This window comes from Phyllobates terribilis, unplaced genomic scaffold (assembly GCF_046119375.1).
Source record: "Phyllobates terribilis strain yellow unplaced genomic scaffold, ASM4611937v1 Scaffold_12__6_contigs__length_324123572, whole genome shotgun sequence".
NCBI lineage: Eukaryota > Metazoa > Chordata > Amphibia > Anura > Dendrobatidae > Phyllobates > Phyllobates terribilis.
Window position 1 is genome coordinate 122,687,861 of NW_027362772.1, and position 23,788 is coordinate 122,711,648.

The 23,788-nt window shown below is 46.0% G+C and overlaps 1 protein-coding gene across 3 annotated transcripts in view; it reads left to right on the forward strand.

The window, feature by feature from the left end:
• The first annotated feature begins 248 nt into the window (after positions 1-248).
• LOC141173124 (transmembrane protein 238-like) overlaps positions 249-23,788 on the forward strand; it is a 233,207-nt gene continuing 209,667 nt past the window's right edge. Inside the window, exons 1-2 of one of the 3 annotated variants that reach the window (XM_073657765.1) lie at positions 249-782; positions 2,077-3,667. In XM_073657765.1, the coding sequence (XP_073513866.1) occupies positions 366-779 (414 nt within the window). In that variant the 5' untranslated portion in view covers positions 249-365 and the 3' untranslated portion in view covers positions 780-782; positions 2,077-3,667. Of the gene's footprint in view, positions 783-2,076; positions 3,668-23,788 lie in introns of those variants that run through there. The other 2 variants (XM_073657766.1, XM_073657764.1) reach the window with 2 other exon arrangements.

A 23,788-nucleotide genomic window follows, 5' to 3' on the forward strand; every position in this document is an offset into this window, starting at 1 on the left:
GTGTAAAATGTGCAGAAACATGTGGCACCAAAATAGGTAAAAGTTTACTCAGAAAAATAAATCTGGAAAAATAAATGTTATTAATTTTTGTTTCTTTCTTTGCTTGTTTCAACAACAGTAGATAAAACATTTTACTTTGTCTTCCTGTGGAAAACCGTGAAGTGTTTTGTTAAGCATACCTGTAAAAGCAGGAACAGGTTAAGAAAAAGGACAAAATGAAAGCTGATCTCTTACACCTCCTCCTTTTCCTTTCTGAAACCAGTCAGACAAGTTCTATTTTACTTTTCATAACCTAATGTGGCTTGCTTCTTTGTGTCCACCCTCCCCTGTGTTTACAGATTATTCCAGATAGTAATTCAGACAAAATGGCTTTAGAGCGCTGCCGACTTGCTCTTCTATTCGCTATTTTGATGGACTTAATTGGTTTAACGTCTCTGCTTGTTGGGATTTTTGCAGAACTGCAACTTAATGGACAAGATTATGGTGACCTGTTGATTTATACTGGAGCAATTCTTGTCTTTCTGAGTCTGATTGGCTGGATATTCTGGTATACAGGTAACATTGAAATATCATTGGAGGATTTGCAACAAGATTACATTATCAAGGATGGAACCTTGGCCTCCTTAGCACGTAAAATCTCTCGCCATCTTTCTCACCGGGATGTAAACCATGGAAGCAGAAAATGGCTTAATGTGAGACAAGAGACACCAGAAAAAGTGAACTCCCTACAACTGTCAAAAACAAAAGTTCTAAAAACGGAACTCGAGGATAAATTTTAATTTGTGAGTATCTTGTTTTATAATGTCTTCTTTTCTTGTAAAATTATTAGATGAATGTTTGTTTTTGACATTTAAGAAATTTGTGACGTACTGTTTGCTTCATACGCTGGAAGGAAAAATGTAGAACATCTATGCTGGCATATAGGCAAGTAAAAGTTGAAAGGTTACACCAAATGTATTTAAAGCACCACTCCAGCGTTTCTTTCTATTTCAGTGCTGGAGACCACTAATATAAGCTCCCTGACCCTAGTCTTATTCTTACCAGTCGCTATCTTCAGCTTTTCCTGGCGCCACTCTGATCCCATGCCACCATCTTGTAACTGCAACTTCTGACTGACTGGAAGTTAGAGGTAATGGTCACAAGCTCTCAGTGTAAGTCTATGAGACCCTCTTTCAGGCCTCGTTCTGGCTCTCATAGACTTACATTGAGCATTGACTTTCAGATTGTCCAGAAAACACTGGAGTGATCCGGCAGGTGACAAACTGCTGGAGAAGAAAAGGAGCAGCGCAGATAAAAGATGAAAATGGTGACTGGTAAGTATAAGACTAGGGGCAGGGGCCTTAAATTAGTAGCACCACTCCTGCTCTGCAATAAAAAAATGCTAAAGTGGTGCTTTAAGAATAGTTTTTTTCAGTGTCATTAAATGCCATTAAACAATGTATGCTGGAGGAATGTCCATATTTTTTGCACATATGAGAAAATGACAAATTTTCATAGACATTTTGGAAAAGATTTCATTAGTGTTTGGTCAGTGTGTCAGATTTTATCTTCAGTGTTTTACCAGTTTTTCTCGTAGGCAAAAAAAAATACTGAAGAAGGTTTTACAGCTGTTCAAGTTTTTCATCAAACTATAAATTTGGGGAGTTTAATCCATGAAACCGATCAAAAATAGACATGTCTGCTTTTTTCTATAGATGCTTAGGCCCGATTCAGTAAGAATGTGTTACACACCTGTCTGGGATCCGTGCTTTGCTTGTCTCTCCCTGGTCTGCTAGACTTTTTTTGTGCTGCACGTTGGGCTTTGCATGTAGCCTGACTTGCTCCCATGTGTTTATTTCCTAGGCCTATATAGGACCTCCCCAGACACACACCTGGGTCTTGGTATTGAGACTTTCTAGTATGTCTTTTAGTTTGTCTGTGCACAGTTCCCGTCCAGAGTCTCCAAGATGCTTCTAATTTCCAGTCCCTGAATTACATGTCTGCGTCTTTCAGTACCACTGCTAACTGGCTAGATTCTCCTGGACGTCTCCTATATGCCGGCGGCTTTCATGGTTTACAGACTTTCTTGTTACGCAGGAGTTCTGTCTTCAACCTGTTCCCGGTCTCCATGGCACCTCCTGTATGCCTGCAGCTTACAGTCCTTGAGTCTTCAATTTGCATGCGTTCTTCGGTAACTCTGCAATCTGCCAGTGGTTCCTAGCTACTCTGCAATCTGCCTGTGGTCTACTGTAACTCTGCAATCTGCATGTGGTCTACAGTAACTCTGCAACCTGCCTGCGGTCTTCAGTAACTTTGAAATCTGCCTGTGGTCTTTAATAACTCTGCAATCTGCCTGTGGTCTTCAGTAACTCTGCAATCTGCCTGTGGTCTACAGTAACTCTGCAATCTGCATGTGGTCTACAGTAACTCTGCAATCTGCCTGTGGTCTACAGTAACTCTGCAATCTGCCTGCGGTCTACAGTAACTCTGCAATCTTCCTGTGGTCTACAGTAACTCTGCAATCTGCCTGTGGTCTGCAGTAACTCTGCAATCTGCCTGCGGTGTTCAGTAACTCTGCAACCTGCCTGCGGTCTTCAGTAACTCAGCAATCTGCCTGTGGTCTACAGTAACTCTGCAATCTGCCTGCGATCTTCAGTAACTCTGCAATCTGCCTGTGGTCTACAGTAACTCTGCAATCTGTCTGAGGCCTTCAGCACCTCTCTTAATGGTTTCCTGACTACTATTTGTGATCTGCATGTCTCACCCTCTTGCTGCTCCGACATCCATGGTCTGCTTGCCCACCCGGACCTTGGGCTTAGAGGATCCACCTCACCCAATGAGGCCTCATTATGTAACAGAACGTTGTTTTGAACGCTTGTCTTGATGAAAAGTGCACTGAAATAAAATGCTCTAAATTCATTAATAAGCATGGCTGTGTGCCCACGATGCGGATTTAATGCATTTCCGAGGCACCATTTCCACCATGAAAACGCATTAAAAACGCATGTTAAGTTGTCTGCCATGTTTCTCAATGATAATCCGCATGTGCTGTGCACATGCTGCGGAAATTTCCGCTGCGGATTATCATTGCGGAGAAATCCGCAGCACAACCAAAATCCGGCTGACCGGTCGCGTGACCATCACATGACTAAATGATGTCAGAGCAGGTCCTTTCAGAACACTGCGGGACGCCAAGGACAGAGGACGCCACCGGAGAAGGAGACCAGGGGCCGCCAGAGAGGTGTGTATAATGTTTTTTTTTATTTTTTACGTTTTAATTATTTTTTTCCTATTGATGCTGCATTTAAAGCAGCATAAGGTGGTCACACAATATAAATTCATGCCGGTTCCATGGATTTATATTGTGTAACCAACTTGTCAAGCACTTTTCCAAGTGATGCTCAAAATCGCTTGGAAAAGCGCTTGAAAAAACACATGCGGAAATGCATGAAAAAACTCTTTAAAAAACGCTTCTCCCTGGCAGAAAAAAACGCATGAAAAATCCGCATGCGCTTTTTTCTGCCAAGGAGATGCAGAAATGCCCAGGAAAAATTCTGCTTCATTTCTGCTTCGTGGGCACATAGCCTTAATGAACTTTGAGCTTCTTTTACAACTGCAAAAAAAGGACTCCTGTAGTGGACTTTTATACATTTCTGTCATCATTTCCAGCACAAAGTTTACACCATAAAATTAAGTCAGGCTATGTGCCCACAATGCAGAAATGCTCCGGATTTTTCCTGAGCGTTTCTGCATCTCCCTGGCAGAAAAAACGCATGTGGATTGTACATGCAGATTGTACATGCGTTTTTCCTGCCAGGGACATGCGGATGTGAAGTGTTCTTCACTGGCATTTCCGCATGCGGGTTGTCAAGCACTTTACAAGCGATTTTAGCATCACTTGGAAAGTGCTTGTCAACTTGGTCACACTATATATATCCATGCAAATGGCATGGATTTATATACTGTGACCCGAGAGAATGGTAAAAAATAAAAAATAAATCTATACTTACCTTCCGATGGCCCCCGCAGTCTTGCTTCACTCGGTGCTGACTGCCGGCAGATCGCGGTACATTGCACTGAAGGACCTGCCGTCACATGACTATGACGTCAGCGCAGGTCCTTCAGTCCACCGCGATCTGCCAGTATGGGAGGCCATCAGAAGGTAAATATAATATTTATTTTTTATTTTATTCCTTTTTTCACAGGTTCTATGGTACCCGGGTCTGGAGGAGAGTCTCCTGTCCTCCACACCCGGGTACCATCCGCACATTGAAAAGCATGGATTCCGCATGTACAGATGCAGTGATACGGATTCCATGCATTCCAATGCAAGTCAATGGCGGTGAAAACGCAGCGCTTCCACAAAATAATTGGTAGTGCTGCGTTTTTTTCCGCAATGATAATCCGCAGCGGAAATTTCCGCAGCATGTGCACAGCAAATGCGGATTATCATTGGGGAACATGGCAGGCCTTCTACAATGCATTTTTTAAGCGTTTCTGCAGCATTTTTGCCGCTGTGGAAACGCTTAAAAAACATATCGTGGGCACACAGCATTATTATTAATTTATTGGCAGCACTCAGCTAAGCCACATCCCAGCTAAGTTTCCATAAATTTTCAGTTTGCAGATCTGTCCACAATTGGCACAAAAAAAAACACTAAAAGCCACACATTTTGTACAATATTTCAAACCGTTTTTGGCCAAAATCCTGCTAAACAGCAATGAATCGTACCATCGGTCTGCAAAAAAACATGGACATGTGAACAGCTTCTTAGATTACAATGGGTATTATAGCCTCAGAGACTACAAGGTTAAAAACATATGTGAAAAACGGATGTCTGAATAAAGTCTAATTGAAATATAGCCAACAAGGCCTTTAATAAAATAGGCTGCAAAGAAACGGGTAAAGTGATTAAAACTCCAACAAATGGCAAGGCAAGCTGAGCAGAAGATAAAAGGAGCCAGAATGTTGAATGTCCTGTGTGGAATCTCAAAGCTCTCTTGACAAATAAATGATAAATAAGGGAAGACTTAAAAACCTTTCAATGAGAAATGCGAAGTTAGTTGGAACGATAATAAATTCATTTCATTTTAACATAGCATATAAATCACATATATTTGAGCACTAACCTGTGTGTTAAATTAGAGTGGATTCTCTAGTTTTTAGAGCATGCCAGTAAAAGAAATACATTTTAATATATTTCAGTCTCAGCGGAGGGATCAGTGAAATCATTTTATTTAATCAAGAGGGGCACAAGAATACTATTCAATTAGCCAGAGAATGCTTCAGTGAATTATTAAACTATGGAGCGCATTGCTTTTGGCTCTTTATTAAAAGGGTTTTCCCGTTACCCTAGGATAGGTCATGAATATCATATTGGTGTTGGTCTAACATACTGCACTCATACAAATTAGCTATTAATTGCACCCGCCAAATTTAAACACTTTGAATGGAGCTTCAAAGCACAACATTTAATGTGTAGTGAATAGTAATGAGAGAGCATGCTCGCTACTGCTCGGTGCTCGCCTGAGCATCCAACTTTTCGAGATGCTCGGCGCTCGTCGAGTATTTCCAGGGTTGCTCGGCGGGAGCTTGCGTCTCCTCCCTGCATGTTTGGCGCTCTTTAGAGGGATTTTAGGGATTGTTTGCCACACACTGTAATGCCGCAGCAATGTTGTTTGTGGCATTACAGTGATTGGCTGGTTGCACAGCGTCATCAGGTCTATATCAGACCTGGCGCCACTATGCTCGTCACAGTCTACTCTGGAATCAGGCAGTGTAGGGAGAGGTGCTGCTGAGCTAGGGAGAGATTCGCTTGTTTCTTAGTTAGTGTAGGTACACCACAACATATTCTACACATATCCATCTCAACTAACATCTGAGAACTAATCCAGCTGCATAGATATCAGTGCTAGGCAGGCAGTGTATGTGGCAGACTGCAGTGCATATAGCAAGAGGGTCCATTCCAATTCTGTCTGCTGGTGCTTTTACAGATATTTCTAGAAATAGCCCCAGGTATCAGGGGCCAGGAATAATTTTTTTTGGATCTTAATCCTCATTATTTGCTTAAAAAACAATCCAGAGAACACTGTTTTTGTGCTCCATTTGCTTGTTGGCACTGCAGAATACAGTCAGGTCCTCTTCATATTACAGCGCTAAAAATCCATCAATTTAAAACTGTGGTTTTTCAGTGTGTCAGCAAAGAAATTGACACAAGATTGCTGTTCAAAATAGTTACCTACAGGCCAATTATTTAAAACTGTGGTTTGTCCGTCACACGGATCACATATAATTGCGCTGAAAATTCTGCCATTTCTGGCCATTTCAGGCCTCCATTGAAATTTTGTTGCAGTGTGTCAGCGAAGTTATTGACATGAGGTCACTGTTAAAAATAGTTACCTACAGGCCAGCTATTTAAAACTGTGGTTTTCCATCACACGTATCATATATCACTGCGGTTCAAATCCAGCCATTTGTACTGAACGTGTAAAATATTGTCCTCCATTTAAAGTGGAGAAAGCGCGTGGCAAGGAACGGGGAAGTGGACGTGATGGTGATGATGGTGCATGCAAAGGATGAGGCCGAGGCCGTGGGCTTGTCTTCTCGCTCGACCTTCCTGTTCCAATTAATAGGGGACCGCAGAACACCACTATTGAACACAGAGCAGTGTGAAAAGGTTATTGATTGGATAGCAGATAATGCTTCCAGTCACTTGGCCACCACCACCACCCTGTCTTCCACACGGTCAAGTCTCAGTAGCCGTGAGTCTGGACTGCATATTCCTCACCCTGATCCTCCTTCCACCCACCATGCCGAGTGCTCGGAGACAACTGATCCCACACTTGGACACTCTGACGAGCTACTCACTTCTCCGTTTATAGATTCGGGCCTCTCGCCAGGTCCACTTGAAGCAGGGCAAAAGGATATCGCATGTAGCGATGCCCAAATATTTGAGCAGCCACAGTAACACGAAGGTGACGAAGAGACACTGTCAGAAGAGGTGGACGATGATGAGACACAATTGCCAGAAAGTCAGGAGGAGGACCAGGGTGTGGAAGTGGAAGATGAGGTGGTGGATGATATAGTAACTGATCCAACCTGGCAGGGGGACATACAGAGTGAGGACAGCAGCACCACAACAGGCAGGAAGAAGCAGTGTGGTGGCCACAGACAGAAGGCGGGCAACCATTCCACGTAACATCAACACGACGGAAGTTTTTTTAAAGACTCTGCTGATAACCCCAAAAAGGCTTTTTGAACCTCATGCCAGGCCAGCATCAGCAGGGATAGCAAAACTACCAGCCTGACCACCACCGGCATGATCAGGCACATGGCAGCAAAGCACCCGACTTAGTGGGCCAAACCCCAGGGTCCAGGAACAGTGTCTGCGGGTGGCACCAGTACTTCTTCCGCTATTGTGCGTGCAAGCCAAACCTCTGTCCATGGCGCATGCGAAGATGCCTCCTGCCCTGCACCTGTCGTTGCACACTCTCAAGTAGCACCATCAGCAAGCACGTCCACTTACTTATTCCAGCGCAGCATTCAGTTTTTCCTACCCCAGTCTTTGTAATGCAAGCAAATACGCAGCCAACGCCACACAGTCTTTACTACTAAATTCACACATTTTGCGACTGCTTACGCTTGAAATGTTTCCTTTTAGGCTCATGGAGATGGAAGCTTTCTGCAACTTGATGGTGGCGGCCGTCCCTTGGTACTCGTCCCAGCAGCCACTATTTCTCCCAGTGTGCCGTCCCCGCATTACACGAGCATGTGTCCCACAACATTAGCCATGCCCTCAACAACGCAGTTACAGGGAAAGTCCACCTAATTAAGGACACGTGGACAAGTGCTTGTGGGCAGAGACGGTACATCTCACTGATGGCACACTGGGTTAACATAGTGGAAGCCGGGACACAGTCAGACCTTGGGACGGAACACGTCCTCCTGACATTGAGGATTGCGGGCCCTGGGTCAATCAGGGTTTCCCCCACATTCTACTGCTCCTGCAGCTCTCCCTCCTCCCCCTCTTCAGCATCCATCCTCGAAATGACCATGTCAGTCACAAGCTGGAAGCCCTGCAGCACTGCCTCGGCCAAGCAGCAATAGGCTGTGCTGAAGCTAATATGCTTAGGTGAGAAACCACACAACGCTGAAGAGTTGTGGAAAGCTCAGAAAGAGCAGGCAGATCTGTGGCTGACACCACTGAACCTACAGCCAGGCATGGTCGTGTGTGACAATGGCCGGAACCTGGTGGCGGCTCTGAGGTGAGGCGAGCTCACACACGTACCATGCCTGGTCCATGTGCTTAAGCTCGGGGTTCAGCTGTTTTTCAAATCCTACCCGGAGCTCCCGAAGCTGCTTGTCAAAGTACGCTGCCTGTGTCCCCATTTTAGAAAGTCGGCTACATCTTAATCCGCCCTTGCCATGTTTCAGCAGTGTTTGCAGCTTCCGGCACACTGACCGGTGTGTGATGTTTCTATGCTTTGGAACTCTACACTGCAGATGTTGGGAAGGATTTGTAAGCAGAAGAGGGCAGTTGTTGACTACCAGCATCAACAAGGCTGTCGGTATTCAGTTCAGACTCCACACATAAGACCTCAGGAGTGGACATGGATGTCAGACATATGTACCATCCTCCAAAACTTTGTGGACTCCACCAAGATGGTGAGCAGCGATGACACCATAATTAGCATCACCATCCTGCCTCTCTGTCTTCTGAAACGCTCTCTGCTACCAATCAAAGAGGATGCATTGCAGGCGGAGCAAGATGAGATGGAAATGGGAACCATACAGGGTGATTACACACAGCCCAGCCTCATCTCATCCCAACGTGGATTGGGTGACAATGAGGAAGAAGAGGAGCTAGTTTCATAAGCTATAGACGGCACTACCTGCACAACTGTCATACCATCTGTTCTGCATGGATGGCCTGAGGACAGGGAGGAGGAGTAGAAGGAGGAGGAGAGCATGTTCAGTCATCCTCTTGGTGACGACACGGAAATCTTGCCTGTTAGCAGTCTGGCACGCATGGCTAAGTTTATGTTACGCTGCCTTTCCTGTGACTCTCGCGTTCTCCAAATTTTGGGTGACAGTCATTACTGGTTTGTAACACTTCTAGACCCATGCTACAAGGAGAACTTTCTCTTATTCCCGAGGCGGACAGGTCTACCAAAAGGCCCTTGTTGCGGAATTATTCTAAAATTCCAATCTGAAAACTCTGGCGGAAGAGGTCACAGTTCGATGGACAACGAAGGAGTACAGGCGAGAGAGACACAACTCCAATCCAGCAGAGGCAGGGGAACATTGTCAAAGTTCTAGGACAGTTTTCTCAGACCCTCCCATCTTACAGGCCCTGAGGCGCGGGGTACTCTCATAAGGTGTGCAAAGTTTGGGAAGATGGTGAGGGCGTACCGTGCCGACTGTACCAATGTCCTCCGTGATTCCTCTGTGCCTTATAATTATTGGGTATCCAAGCTGGACACGTGGAATGAACTGGCACTCTATGCCTTGGAGGTCCTGGCCTGCCCTGCCGTTAGCATTTTGTCAGAGCGGGTTTTTAGTGCCGCTGTTGGAATTATAACTGATTAGCGCATCCCCTTGTCAACTTAAAGTGCTGACAGGCTAACTCTTATAAAAATGAACAAGGGCTGGATTGGACCAGACTTCTCAACACCACCGAATGACAGCAGCATAACATAAACTCAAATCCAGTGTCTTTTTTAGGAGGTTTATTCCCATGCACCTCTTCACACCTACACATGAGTATACACTTCCTGATTTTGGCTATTTGCTCTTGTCCTCCTCTTTCTCCTCATCATCCTTCACCATATCATTCACCACCATTTCTACTATATCACCTCCTCTACGTGTCTTGCCAGGGGCATTGGAGTTCCTCCAAATTTTTGGCAGCCGTTGCTTCACTGCATAGGCAAACAGTATGGGAGACCCACTTCCTAATAATGGGAACATTGTTTTTAAGAGGCTCTCTGACCCCTACGTCTCTTGCAAGGGGCATTTGAGTTCCTCCAAATTTTTGGCAGCCGTTGCTTCACTGCATAGGCAAAAACTATGGGAGACCCACTTCCTAATAATGGGAACATTGTTTTTAGGAGGCTGTTCAACCTCTACGTCTCTTGCAAGGGGCATTGAAGTTCCTCCAAATTTTTGGCAGCCGTTGCTTCACTGCATAGGCAAACAGTATGGGAGACAGTCTCCTTTCTAATGGGAATATGTGGTTACTGTGGCCCTGCTTTATGTGACTTTAAATTGTTAGTGGAGTTTTGCTTAAATTTTGACAGCCGTTGGACTCACTGCCTACCCTATGACTGTTTAGCACACCCGCTCCTTTGTAATGGAAAAATGTCATTACTGTGGCCCTGCTCTATGTGTCTTTAAATTGTTAGTGGGTTTTTTTTCCAAATTTTGGCAGCCCTTGCAGTCACAGCATGGGCATTACCACTATAGGAGACCCGCTCCTTTATAATGGGAACATTTTTTTTACTTAGACCCTCCTCTATGTCTCTTCAAAGGGGTATTGGGTTGCGTCCAAATTTTTGGCAGCCCTTGCAGTCACTGCACACGCAATAACAGTATAGGAGACCAACTCATTAATAATGGCAACAACAAAGCATAGCCGGCTGATAGCTCTCTAACAATAGCGAGGGTCGACTGCTGGCTCTTTAAGAATAGTAAAGGCCGCCTGATGGCCCTATAAAAATAGGCTTTGTGACTTTCAGAGTCCCTCCATCATAAATGAAACAGGATGTGTCTGATGATGTGTCACACACCACATGGCCAGATAAGGTTGTAAAATCTTAACATGACATTTGCCGGTGAATGCATTTGTCTTAAAAAATAACGTAAAAAGAAAAAAAACAAAGTAGGATCTTTCTTTAGTATAAAAAAAAGAGTCGCCAAAGTAACCTCAATGTAATCACATTGTTTAGCTCCTGCACCTCCTCCTCCATCTCCGAAATGACCACATCAGTCACAAGCTGAAAGCACTGCAGCACCGTCTTGGCCAAGCGGCAAAAGGCTGTGCTGAAGATAACATGCTTAATGCTTAGGTGACAAACCACCCAGTGCTGCAGAGTTGTTGAAAGCTGTAACACAGCAGCCTGATCTGTAGCTCTCACTGCTGAACATATAGCTAAGCATGGTCGTGTGTGACAATAGGCGTATCCTGGTGATGGAGAAATGACAGCCGGAGTAAATACGGTTTCCCGCTATGCCAGCACTGAACTAAAGAATATGGCTGTGGTGAATACAACTCCCACTGAGAAGCTGTTTCAAACTGAAAAACATTGGGCCCACCAGAGGATTTGATTCTGAGGGCTCACCTTTCTCCCCCGCTCAAGAGCTGCAAAGTTTGCGCTATCATGAACTCTCCTGATGGAGAAGCTAGAGCCCATGCAAGGATTCTCTGGTGGGACTGTCCAACCCTGCCGAAAAGCAGTCCTGGCTAAGAAAAGTGTATGGGAAGGTTCCCAGACACCCTAAGGCTCCTTTTTTATTGAGGTGGAAACCCATGCAAACATGGGGAGAACATACAAAATCCTTGCAGATGTTGTCCTTGCTGGGATTTGACCCCAGGATCCCAGCGCTGCAAGGCTTCAGTGCTAACCACTGAGCCAATATGCTGCCGTTCACCCTCTGATATCTAACAGGCTGGAGAAAATTGCACCTACTGCTACTCTATCTTCTGCTCCTTTGTGAGAAACTAATGTATTTGGGTTGCCACTCAGTCTACCAAATAGAATTCCTGAGAAGGAAATTGGGGATGGCTTCACGACTGGTACTGGGGGCAGTGCTAATACCATGGCGTCATACCATAGTTCACTGGAAATATTACAGGCTGGCAGGAGGCAAGCAGATTTCCACAGAAAAGTAAGCAGTAATGTTCAGGGACTCTTGCTTGTGGAAGGCGGAGACAACACCGGGAGAAATAGTGGCGGCTAGGGACCTTAGTATGGACACCCGGCCGCCGCCGCCATGAAGTTGTGAAAAGCTTCCGCCTCCACGAGCCTAAAAGGCCACATTTCAAATGCAAGCAGCTTTAGAGGACTTCCTGGGAGAAATGACAGCTGGAGTAGATACGGTTTCCTAAAAGTCAGTCCTTTCACCGAGCTAAAAAATATAGCTGTGGTGCAATACAAATCACTGACAAGCTGTGGACTGGCTACGTACCGTCCCTGGCCACATTCACTTGACCACGTGTTTGTGGTTAGGCGGTCCTTCCCAGTGAGTGCACTGGGGAGAGCACGGGTAATGTTGTGGGACCCGTGCTTGTGGAAGGCAGAGACGACACCGGGACAAATAGTGGCGGCTGGGGACCAAATATGGACACCCGGTCGCCGCCGCCATAAGGTTGTGGACAGCTTCCACCTACACGAGCCTAAAAGGCCACATTTCAATTGCAAGCAGCTGTCAAAAATTTGGCAGTATAGTATTGCAGCCTGTGGGTGGGTGGGGGGCTGGCTGCATACTTGCGCTTGTATTCCAAGGAATGGGGTAGGGACAAATGAACGCTGCACTGGAACAAGGACATGGATGGTGATTGTTGCAAGTCTGCAACAACAAGTGTATGGCAGGAGGCATCTTCGCATGCACCAAGGATTACTTATTAATGGGCACACTTTTATGCAGTGACCTGGGAGTCAGATATGCTTCCAGGGGTCTTCCCCATGCTGTTCCCATGTCTTTTCAACACTGTATGCATGTGTCTGATCATGTCTCACACACCACATGGCCAGATAAGGTTGTAAAATGTTAAAATGATATTTCCTGGTGAATGCATTTGTCTTGGTTGAAAGCAATGCAAAAGTGCAAAAACACATCAAAAACGCTACGTGTGAACATAGTCCAAGGTGTGGAGGAGTATTTTTGTTTTTGGTTATTTATTTTGCCTTATATACAAGTCATTACCTTGGAAAGGATGTTCCTTAACATATTTCCCAGGAAATCCATTTTTGGTTTTGTTTTCATATGTTTTATTGTGAGTCCGTAAAAGTGTCGTAATACTCTGACAACGTTGTTGACAGCAGTGACCTGGGAGTCATAAATGCTTCCCCATGCTGTTCCCATGTCATTTGAGCACTGTTTCCATAGATTTAGGCAATTTTTAGGCCTCTGCAGACCGCCTGGGGGAGCTGCCTGAAAAATGCTCGAGTTTCCCTTAGGCTTACATTGGGCTCGTTGCTCGGGTCAAGCACCCGAGCATCCCAATTTGCTCAACCTGAGCATCAAGCACCCGAGCATTTTAGTGCTCACCCATCACTAGTAGTGACCAATGCTTTTTGATTAGGAGCTGGTCTGCAGTACCTGATATAGCCAATCATCAAACCATTTTCTCCAGATGTCTTGTGGTTACGCCATTCTTGCCCCAGCTGCGACAAAGGGGGCCAAGCTGGGTAGGGCCAGGGGCATGATGACAACCTCTTGTCAAATTCAGCAGAGGCAGGGGTAAGATTTGTGGCATGCACATGGAGCAGTGCACGCCACTTCGCGGCTCACATGATTCATTAAAGGGGTTGTCCACTACTTTTACATTGATGCCCTATCAATTGAATAGGAGGCGGATGTGCAGTACACCGTGGTGGCCACTACCACTTGACGGCAGAGCCCCGCAGGTGAGCACTTCCTGCTGGCAGCCGCCGCCGGCACCGATAACAGCTGATCGGTTGGGGTGCCGCGTTGGGGACCCCGGCCGATCATACATTGATGCCCTATCCTATGGATAGGGCATCAATGTAAAAGTAGTGGACAACTTCTTCAAGAGGCATTTAAAAATGGGGTCCACAGTGAAGACTCAAATAAGAACACAAAGCAGCAAATGACAATGGGTTAACAAGTCATGCTACATACAGTAATAGCATAGTTGAGGGATATTATAGCATGTTGAAGATGTATACTACATAGGTAGGAATAGAAGTGTTTATATATGAAATAGTCACAGTGAAATTCACGTCCTACTCAATGGTGATCTCCACTAAAACATAGTTCCTATCTATTCCAAGAGCTATTTTCCTGGGTATGACAAAGTAACATTATCCAAAAAGTTGTGCTTACCCATAGTTTAAAGTGCCACTGTGCTTTTCATCCAGTCCATTGTGTGTCATTGGGCCTAATGTTATTATTACTCAAGGATATTCTAATTGTGCCAGGAGACATTTCATGGGTGAGTGAGCTGGAAAGGCAATAGCGCAATACGGTCTTATCAAGGTAAAAAATCTATAATATAACCGGGGATGCGTGTCTCTGTCTGAAGCCTTTACAGACTGCTCATGCGTGATGCGCAGTCTGGCTCCAGACAGAATCGCGCATGCAGCCGTTACAGGTAAGAGGAGTGTGTGTGGCGCTGGAGATCGCAGTATGCGTAGACACTGAACGCATACCGCGATCTCCGGCGCCATACTTAGATACTTAGTTTACCAGGAGGAGCATTGCTGCCGCACCTCTCTTCGCTGGAGACCGGGGCAGGAGTGAGGCGACGGATCAGTGCATGCGCATAGCGCTATCCGGCGCCATTTTACTGAAGACACATTTGCAGTGTGCCTTCAGCAAAATGGCGCCGGACAGCGCGGCGCTCCCGTGCCGCACTCCTCCCCCAACCTCTGGCAGAACAGGACCCAGCAGCGCTGGAGCACAGAGAAGAAAGGTGAGTATAACTGTTTATTTTTTTGTATGTGTGTACAGCGTGAAAGGGATGAGGGGGCCACACATACCAGGATTGGGGGGTGAGGGGATCATGCATACCAGGATTGGGGGGGTGAGGGGACCATGCATACCAGGATTGGGGGGTGAGGGGAGCATGCATACCAGTATTGGGGGATGAGGAGGCCACGCATACCAGGATTGAGGGGTGAGGGGACCATGCATACCAGGATTTGGGGGTGAGGGGTACCATACATACAAGGATTGGGGGGTGAGGGGTACCACACATACCAGGATTGGGGGGTGACTGGACCATGCATACCAGGATTGGGGGGTGAGGGGTAACACACATACCAGGATTGGGGGTGAGGGGACCATGCATACCAGGATGAGGGGTACCATGCATACCGGGATTGGGGAGTGAGGGGACCATGCATACCAGGATTGTGGGGGTGAGGGGATCATGCATACCAGGATTGGGGGGGTGAGTGGACCATGCTTACCAGGATTGGGGGGGTGAAGGGTACCATGAACACCAGAATAATGATGAGGGGTACCATACATACCAGGATAGGAATGCTGGGCACCATGCATACCAGGATGAGGGGTAACAATCTTAGCAGGATAAGGATGAGGGGTGCCATGCATACCGGGATTGGGGGTGAGGGGTGCCATGCATACCGGGATTGGGGGTGGGGGTGCCATGCATACCGGGATTGGGAATGAGGGGTGCCATGCATACCAGGATTAGGTATTAGGGGTGCCATGCGTACCGGGATTGGGGGGTGAGGGGTGCCATGCATATTGGGATTGGGGGTGAGGGGTGCCACGCATTCCGGGATTGTGGGAGAGGGGTGCCACTCATTTCGGGATTGGGGGTGAGGGGTGCCACGCACACCGGGAGAGGGGTGACACGCATACCGGTGTAACAGGCCAGATTAAACCCCCCACCCAGAATATACCCGGGGTTAAAGTGGCCTAGGCCAGATTATACCCCGGGTATATTCTGGCCTAGGCCAAACTATGCCCCGGGTATAAATTGGCCTAGGCCAGATTATACCCCTCCGGGTCAGAATATACCCCAGCTGCTGTAGATCAGATTTTTCACGCTTTTGAGAACCATTGAGTGATATACTCAATAACGGGGCCCCAGTCAGTGCACAGGGGCCCCAGACAGTACACAGGGGCCCCAGGCAGCATACAGGGAGACAGAGACAGCGCGCAAGGGGGGGAAGAGACAGTGCTCAGGGCCCCGGTGAGCTTTCTCTGCCCTCCTGTGCGCTGTCTCTGCCCCCCTGTGCGCTATCTGAGACCCAATGTACGCTGTCTGGGACCCCCTGTGCGATGTCTGGGGCCCCGTTCTTGAGTATATCACTCAATCCTGTGCAATATCTGGGGCCCCGTGCGCTGCCTGGGGCCTTGTTATTGGGTATATTACTCAATGGTTCTCAAAAGCCTGAAAAATCTGATCTACAGCAGCTGGGGTATATTCTGACCCGGAGGGGTATAATCTGGCCTAGGCCTATTTATACCCCGGAGTATAGTTTAGCCTAGGCCATAATATATCCAGGGTATATTCTGGTCCAGAGGGGTATAATCTGGCCTAGGCTAATTTATACCCCGGGGTATAATCTGGCCTAAGCCACTTTAACCTCGGGTATATTCTGGGAGGGGGTTTAATCTGTTCTGTTACACCTGGATTGGGGGTGAGGGGTGCCACGCATACCGGGATTTGGGAGTGAGGGGACCATGCATACCAGGATTGGGGGGTGAGGGGTACCATGCACACCAGAATAGAACAGGGATGAGGAGTACCATACATACCAGGATAGAAATGCGGGGTACCATGTATACCAGGATGAGGGGTACCAATCATACTGGGATTGGGGATGAGGGGTGCCATGCATACCGGGATTGGGGGTGAGGGGTGCCATAAATACCAGGATTGGGGGTGGGGGTGCCATGCATACCGGGATTGGGGGTGAGGGGTGCCACGCATTCTGGGATTGGGGATGAGGGGTGCCACGCATTCCAGTATTGGGGGTGAGGGGTGCCACGCATACTGGGATTGGGGGTGAGGGGTGCCACGCAAACTGGGATTGGGGGTGAGGGGTGCCATGCATACTGTGATTGGGGTTGAGGGGTGCCACGCATACCAGGATTTGGGATGAGGGGTGCCACGCATACCAGGATTTGGGATGAGGGGTGCCACGCATTCCATGATTTGGGATGAGGGGAACCATGCATACCAGGATTGGGGATGAGGGGTGCCATGCATACCATGATTGGGGATAAGGGGTGCCATGCAAACCAGGATAGGATGGTGGAGACAGGATGGGGGCAGTGCAAATACCAGGAGGGGGCAGCACATACCAGCATGGGAGACCATATACCAATAAAAATGCTCGCCACCCGGGCGTAGAACGGGTTCAATAGCTAGTTGTTAATATAAAGAGATTTGCTCACCTAACACCACGCTTAATGCACTGCGACGCAGGCTGCAGCAGACCCAAAAGACAAAAGAACAATTAAAGATGGAACAGAATGTCCCTAACATGTTCTGTGGTGTGTGTGCGCAACTCCAGAGAACTGAGACCAGCATGTATATTTTTATAAGTACACGTTGCATACTAAACATGGTGCATAGGTGTAAGTGGTGCTCAGCACATATTCAATAACATTTAAAGAAATGCACATTGTCTTTGCATGTGGTTTTCACAATGCCCAGATAGAGTAGGTAAAACTTTTGAAATTCTAATTTACCAGCACTGCCAAATTGTTCCAAAAATTATAATTGCAAAAATCAATTCATCGCAAATTGCAAGGATTGCCAAACCTATAATTGCCCACATACTAAACACAGAGACTGCTGCATGCATCACATAGAAGACAACGAGGCTGCTGTAAAGACAGCACATGAGACATGGAGCTGTGACATAGACATCACAGCAGACATGGGGCTAGAAAATAAACATCACAGCAGACAATTCAGTTGCTGCATAGACTTCACAGGAGACATGGGGCGGCGACAGAGACATCACAGCAGAGGGGCTGGAGCATAGACATCACAGCAGACATAGAGTTGGGGCATAGACATCACAGCAGACATGGGGTTGCAGCATAGACATCACAGCAGACATGGGGCTGGGGCATAGACATCATTTAGACATGGGGCTGCGGCATAGACATCACAGGAGGCATGGGGCAGGGATAGACATCACAAGAGACATGGAGCTGGGGCATAGACATCACAAGAGACATGGGGCTGGGGCATACAAATCACAGAAGTCATGGGGCTAGGGCATAGATATCACAGGAGACATGGGGCTGTGGCATAGACATCACAGCAGACATGGGGCTGGGGCATACAAATCACAGAAGACATTAGGCTGGGACATAGACATCACAGGAGACATGAGGCTGTGGTATAGACATCACAGGAAACATGGGCTGTGGTATAGCCATCACAGCAGACATGGGGCTGGGGCATAGACATCACAGGAGACACGGGGCTACGGTATAAACATCACAGGAGACATGGGGCTGCAGCATAGACATCACAGTAGACATGGGGCTGTGGCATAGACATCACAGCAGACATGGGGCTGGGGCATAGACATCATAAGAGACATGGGGCTGGGGCATACAAATCACAGAAGACATTAGGCTGGGACATAGATATCACAGGAGACATGGGGCTGTGGTATAGACATCACAGGAAACATGGGACTGTGGTATAGACATCACAGCAGACATGGGGCTGGGGCATAGACATCACAGGAGACATGGGGCTGCGGTATAAACATCACAGGAGACATGGGGCTGCTGTATAAACATCACAGGAGGAGACATTGGGCTGGGGCATAGACATCAGAGTAGGGGACATGGAGCTGTGGCACAGAAATCACAGGAAACGCTGCCAGTGCTGTCCTCTACTGTGGGATGAGAGAGAATTGCACACTAACTTCGCCCACAAATTACATCCTGACGCTGGCAATGGCCAGCACGAGAACATAATCTTTCATTGCACGCGCCTCAGCGTTCAGTAGTAAATGCTGTGTGGTGTGATCACAGAGTAAGAAGAAGTTAAAGGGCCCGTGGTAGGCAAAACACAACTGCCGGCCGAGTGCTGCTTTTTCCCAGGAATTTGCCCAAGGACCGGAGAAAAGGTCACTGTGGGACGTTTACGGCCCACGGGTCTGAGGTTTCTCACTCCTGATGTAAATGTTTTGTTAATATTTGATATTGAATGTTTGACTTATTACTGGTGCTACACCACTCATATGCGTTAGGGGGTAATGTGGATTATTTATCAAGACCAGTGTCTGTCCACTCTATTTTCACTTCAGTCACTGAGAGGAGCTGCGCCTTTGCCGTGTTCAATGCAGGTGCAGTGGTCATGTTTAATTCCTGAGTCCGTTGGTGCTGCCCAATCAGAGTTATGGGGTTAGTTCCTGGCTCCTTTCTGTGATCACTGGGACGGGCTGTCATCTAATTGAACGCCCGAACCTCTGATCTTTATTGCCGGTTCACATTCTTCTCTGCATTTGTCTTGTGCTATAAGTTTTCTTTGCTTGTTGTCTGCCTGTTTCCTCATCATTTTTGTCTTCTGATTCTGTGCCTTGACTGTCCTGGTTCTGACATGGCTACCTCGACTGCTCTTGCCTCTGGTTTGCTCCTTTGGCCAGCAGCCCTTCTGTGGAAGCAATTCAGTGGACCCCATTGTAAGACCAGATCCCACTGTTAAAGAGCGAAGGCTGAAGTTCGCCAGACGGATTAACTAATGCCAGGTCTTTCTGAGGAAGCCCTTTGAGGCTGCAGCTTCTGATAGACATTACATTTTGGTACTGATCCTTTTTTGTTTATATGTTTTCACTGTTGAAAATCCTAATGTCAATTGCTTGATAAAACAAAATACAAAAAATAGTTATGTCTGAGGAAGGAGATATATATTTATGGGATTTACTTTGGACTCCCAATATCATAATGTGGAAAATCTACTTTAAAAAAAAGTTCAATGTGTGCTTGGGCAAGTTGAATTTAGTCATATATACAGTATTACAACTGCAAGCTGCAGGTATCTGTCAATGGAACAATGAATGAGAGAAAATCAATACATATTCATAATAGAAATTAAAGCTGTCTTTCTACAGTTTAAAAAAAAGGTTTTTCAGTCAACACATTATATGTACCCCAAAATCGTGCCATCTACCCCTTCAGAGGCATGAATTTTTCATATTTTCACTTTTTCTTTATTTCCTCGCCTTCCCAGAGGAAAAACGATTTTATTTTTTGTTGGCATAGCTATATGAGGGCTTATTTTTCATCAAACAAGCTGTAGTTTCTAATGACACTATTCATTTTACTAAATAATATACTGAAAAACAGCAAAGAATTCCAAATGGGGTAGAACTGCAAAAAAAGCAATCATTGGTTTGGGAGTTTTGTTTTTACAGTATTCACTGCACTTTAAAAATGACACGTTAAGGCTATGAGCACTCAATGTGTATTTGAAGCAGAAATTTCCTGAGCGTTTCTGCATCGCCTTGGCAGGAAAAATGCATGCGGATTTTACATGCGTTTTTGACGCGGTTTTTGATGCGTTTTCTGATGAGTTTTTTTTAAGCGTTTTTGTACATCAATGAATGCTTTTATGCTTTTTGGAGGTAAATAAAGTTATTTGGTGGGTCCTTGCTTAAACATTGGATTACCATCAGAACTGAGGTGAGAATATTGGTTAATTTGAATGATTAAAGAATGTGTCTGTTGTATTTCAATAAAGTGTTTACTCTGTGTCTGTGTGTTTATTTAACTCTACTTTATTTTAATTAAGTTTGGTCATGAAAACGTCATAACCAAACAAAGATCTAGGTGTCAGCTAGTCCCATTCACCCAATCTTCATTAGCATTTCTATTCACGTAATTTATGCGGCTGCTGTGAGCTGGTATGTTTAGCCTGCGGCGAAGGTGCCATTTGCAAACATTTTCCCTGGCCATAATTAATATCTCACAGCTGGTTTGTTACCCGCTACGTCCCCACGAACAGCTACCAGCAGCGCTTTGAACGCACCTTATTTTTGTTGCGTCAAAAACGTGGTGTTCTAATGCTGCACTTTTGTTGTCGGTACATGTGAATCCACCGCATATAATGACACATCCATCTGTTAAAATCTGTAGTGGAGACTAGTGTGTCTGCTACAGAAATTGACATGCTGTGGGTGAGTTTGGGTACATGGCCACCATCAGGAGCCGCTGCAGGTTTGATGCTGGGTGTTTATACGGAATCACCCGTGGACACTGACATGCAGCGCATCTTTCAGGACCACAGCATGTCAAATTCTCTTGCGGAGTCGCTAGTCTCCGCAACTGAAATTTGACCACTAGAATGTATAGAATGCGGTAAATACACATGGTTCAGTGAACACATGTAGATTTACCTGCGTTCAATAGAATGCAACATTTTGGACACAGCAAAAAATATGCGTCCAAAGCACTGCTATGTCCGGATCGTGGGCACAGAGCCTAAATTTTTTTAAAAAAATGGCATGGGCTCCCACAACATTTTTAGAATCAGCAGAGAGAAAGCTGACTGCTGGAGGCTGATATTAGTAGCCGAGGAAGGGGCCATTAGCCAACAATGTTCCCTAGCTATTAATATCAGCCTACAGATGTTTCTTTAGCCTTTACTGGCTAGATTACAGGGGGACCCCAGAAAAAAATTGACGTGGGATCTCCCTATAAAATCTAACCAGCAAAGGCTAAACTAGACAGCTGCGGGCTGATATTAATAGCCTGAGAAGGGGCCATGGATACCAGCCCCCTCCGTGGCTATTAATATCACCTCTCAGCAGTCCGAAAAAAATGGCGCATCCATAAGATGCGCCAAATCTGGCACTTAACATACGGCTCTTCCCATTGCCCTGTAGCGGTGGTTAGTGGGGTAATGGGGTTGGGGTTCACGTCAGCCTTGTATTCGCGGCTGACGTGAAGCCCAGGTTTGTCATGGAGAGCGTTTATAAGATGCCCCCATTACAATCTGCGTAGTAAAATGGTTGCCGTTTTTTCAATAAAAGACACGGCCAGAATAAAGTATTTTAATGAAATAAAAAACACACGGTTCTACAATTTTTTTTATTACACTCCGTCCGCGAAGCCATCAATTTTCTGAAAAAAACGTAAAATAACAAATAACCATATCCCTCACCTGTCCGCCGTCAACAACGTGATCCATGTACCGCAAACAATTGTCCCATGACGATCCGGGTCAGTTCTACAGCAGTGATATCAGCCATCACTGATATCACTGCTGTAGAAGACAGCATTGTATACTGACAGGGGTGTAAAATAACCCCTGTTAGTATACATGCCGCAGGAGGTCACTGGGGTTGATCAGCTGAAGATCAGCTGATCAGCCCCAGTGAGCTTGCCACCATGCTGCGAATGTTCCCAGGATCAGGTGTGCATCAGCTGATCGGTCACGTGACCGATCAGCTGATCGCTGGTGTCACCAGTCAACTGATGGTCACATGACTGCTCAGCTGATCGGTGATGTCAGCGCAGGTCCTGGAAGCCCACTCCCCGCAATATACCGCTGGCCCCCAGGGAGAGAGCATCACCGGGGCCCAGGTATTTTTCCTTTTTTTCCTTTTTTTTACAGCAGGCAACAGGCTGGGCAGAGCAGACTATTGCTCCTACCATCTATGCCACTCTCGCTGTTATCAGCGAAAGCAGCAGTCAGATGAGAGGAGATGTAGTCCTCCTCTCCTGACCCGGGTACCACCCGCAGCACGTTTCTGGTGCGAATTCATGCCCACTGACTTTCATTGACACGCAGCATATCCGCAGGTATAGATATTATACCTGCGGGTTTCCTGTGATTCAATGCAAGTCAGTGGGTGCAAATTCGCGCCGGAAATGCCCAAACAATGGTTATGCTGTGGTTTTTACTGTAATGCACAGCACATCCGGATTTGCATTGCTATACCTGGCAGACCTATTAACAAGCATTTTCACAGCGTTTCCACGGCGGGAAAACCGCCGTGAAAACGTATCGAAAACGCATTGTGTGAACTTAACCTAACTTTGCTTTGTTTCACTATTGTAAAATTACTGATCTCTTATGTGGCTGAGCTTCATAAATGTACAAACATGGCAGACGTGGGGATCTTTAGTTGTCCCCTGGCATGCCTTGGCATCATGGGCACTCCAGGATTTTGTTGCATGGGGGTGGGGGGCAATGTGTATAAAAAGTGACACCTCCCTTTTCAAAACTATTAAGTTTTGCTTTGACGATTGATAACTCTTGAACAGTCAAACAACTTTGACAAGAGTCAAGTTTGATTGCAGCAGGTGGTGTTGAGTCTACTCCATACATGCATTGCACACATGTAAGGCAAGGGGGAAAATTAACCACTACAAGATTACCCAATATAATAAATTTATAAATGTATACAGTGGCCAGCATAAATAAGTACACCTCTTTTTAAAAGTAAGAATTTAATCAATATCTCACTGAACACAATAACAATTTCCAAAATTTTGTCAAGACTGATTTCATAAAACATTTTTTAACCCATAACATAAAAGTAATGATAATAATATAACTATCATTACACAATTTTTAGGTTTACTCAAATTAGTTGATGCAAAAATAAATACACTTCAAAAACAATTATATCTAGTATTTTGTATGACCCCCATGATGGTTAAGGACAGCACCAAGTTTTCTAGGCATGGAATGAACCAGTTAGTGACATATTGCAACATGTATCTTTTTCCATTCTTCAAGGACCTCTTTTAGATCCTGGATGCTGGATAAAGAGTGATGCTCCATTTGTGTCTTCAGAATTCCCCATAGATGTTTGATTGGGTTCAGATCAGGATACACTTGGCCCCTAAATTACTTTCACTCTGTTCTTCAGAAGAAATGCAAGAGTGACCTTAGATGAGTGTTGGATCATTGTCATGTTGGAAAAGTGCACGTCTACCAAAGGCATGGAGCGATGGCAGCATCTTCTCTTTCAATATAAAGCAGTACATCTGTGAATTCATGATACCATCAATGAAATGTTTCTCCCCGATACCAGCAGCACTCATGCAGCCTGGTTTGGCTTTCTACTTCTTCATCTAACTGCACTGAAATTGCATGTTGATTTT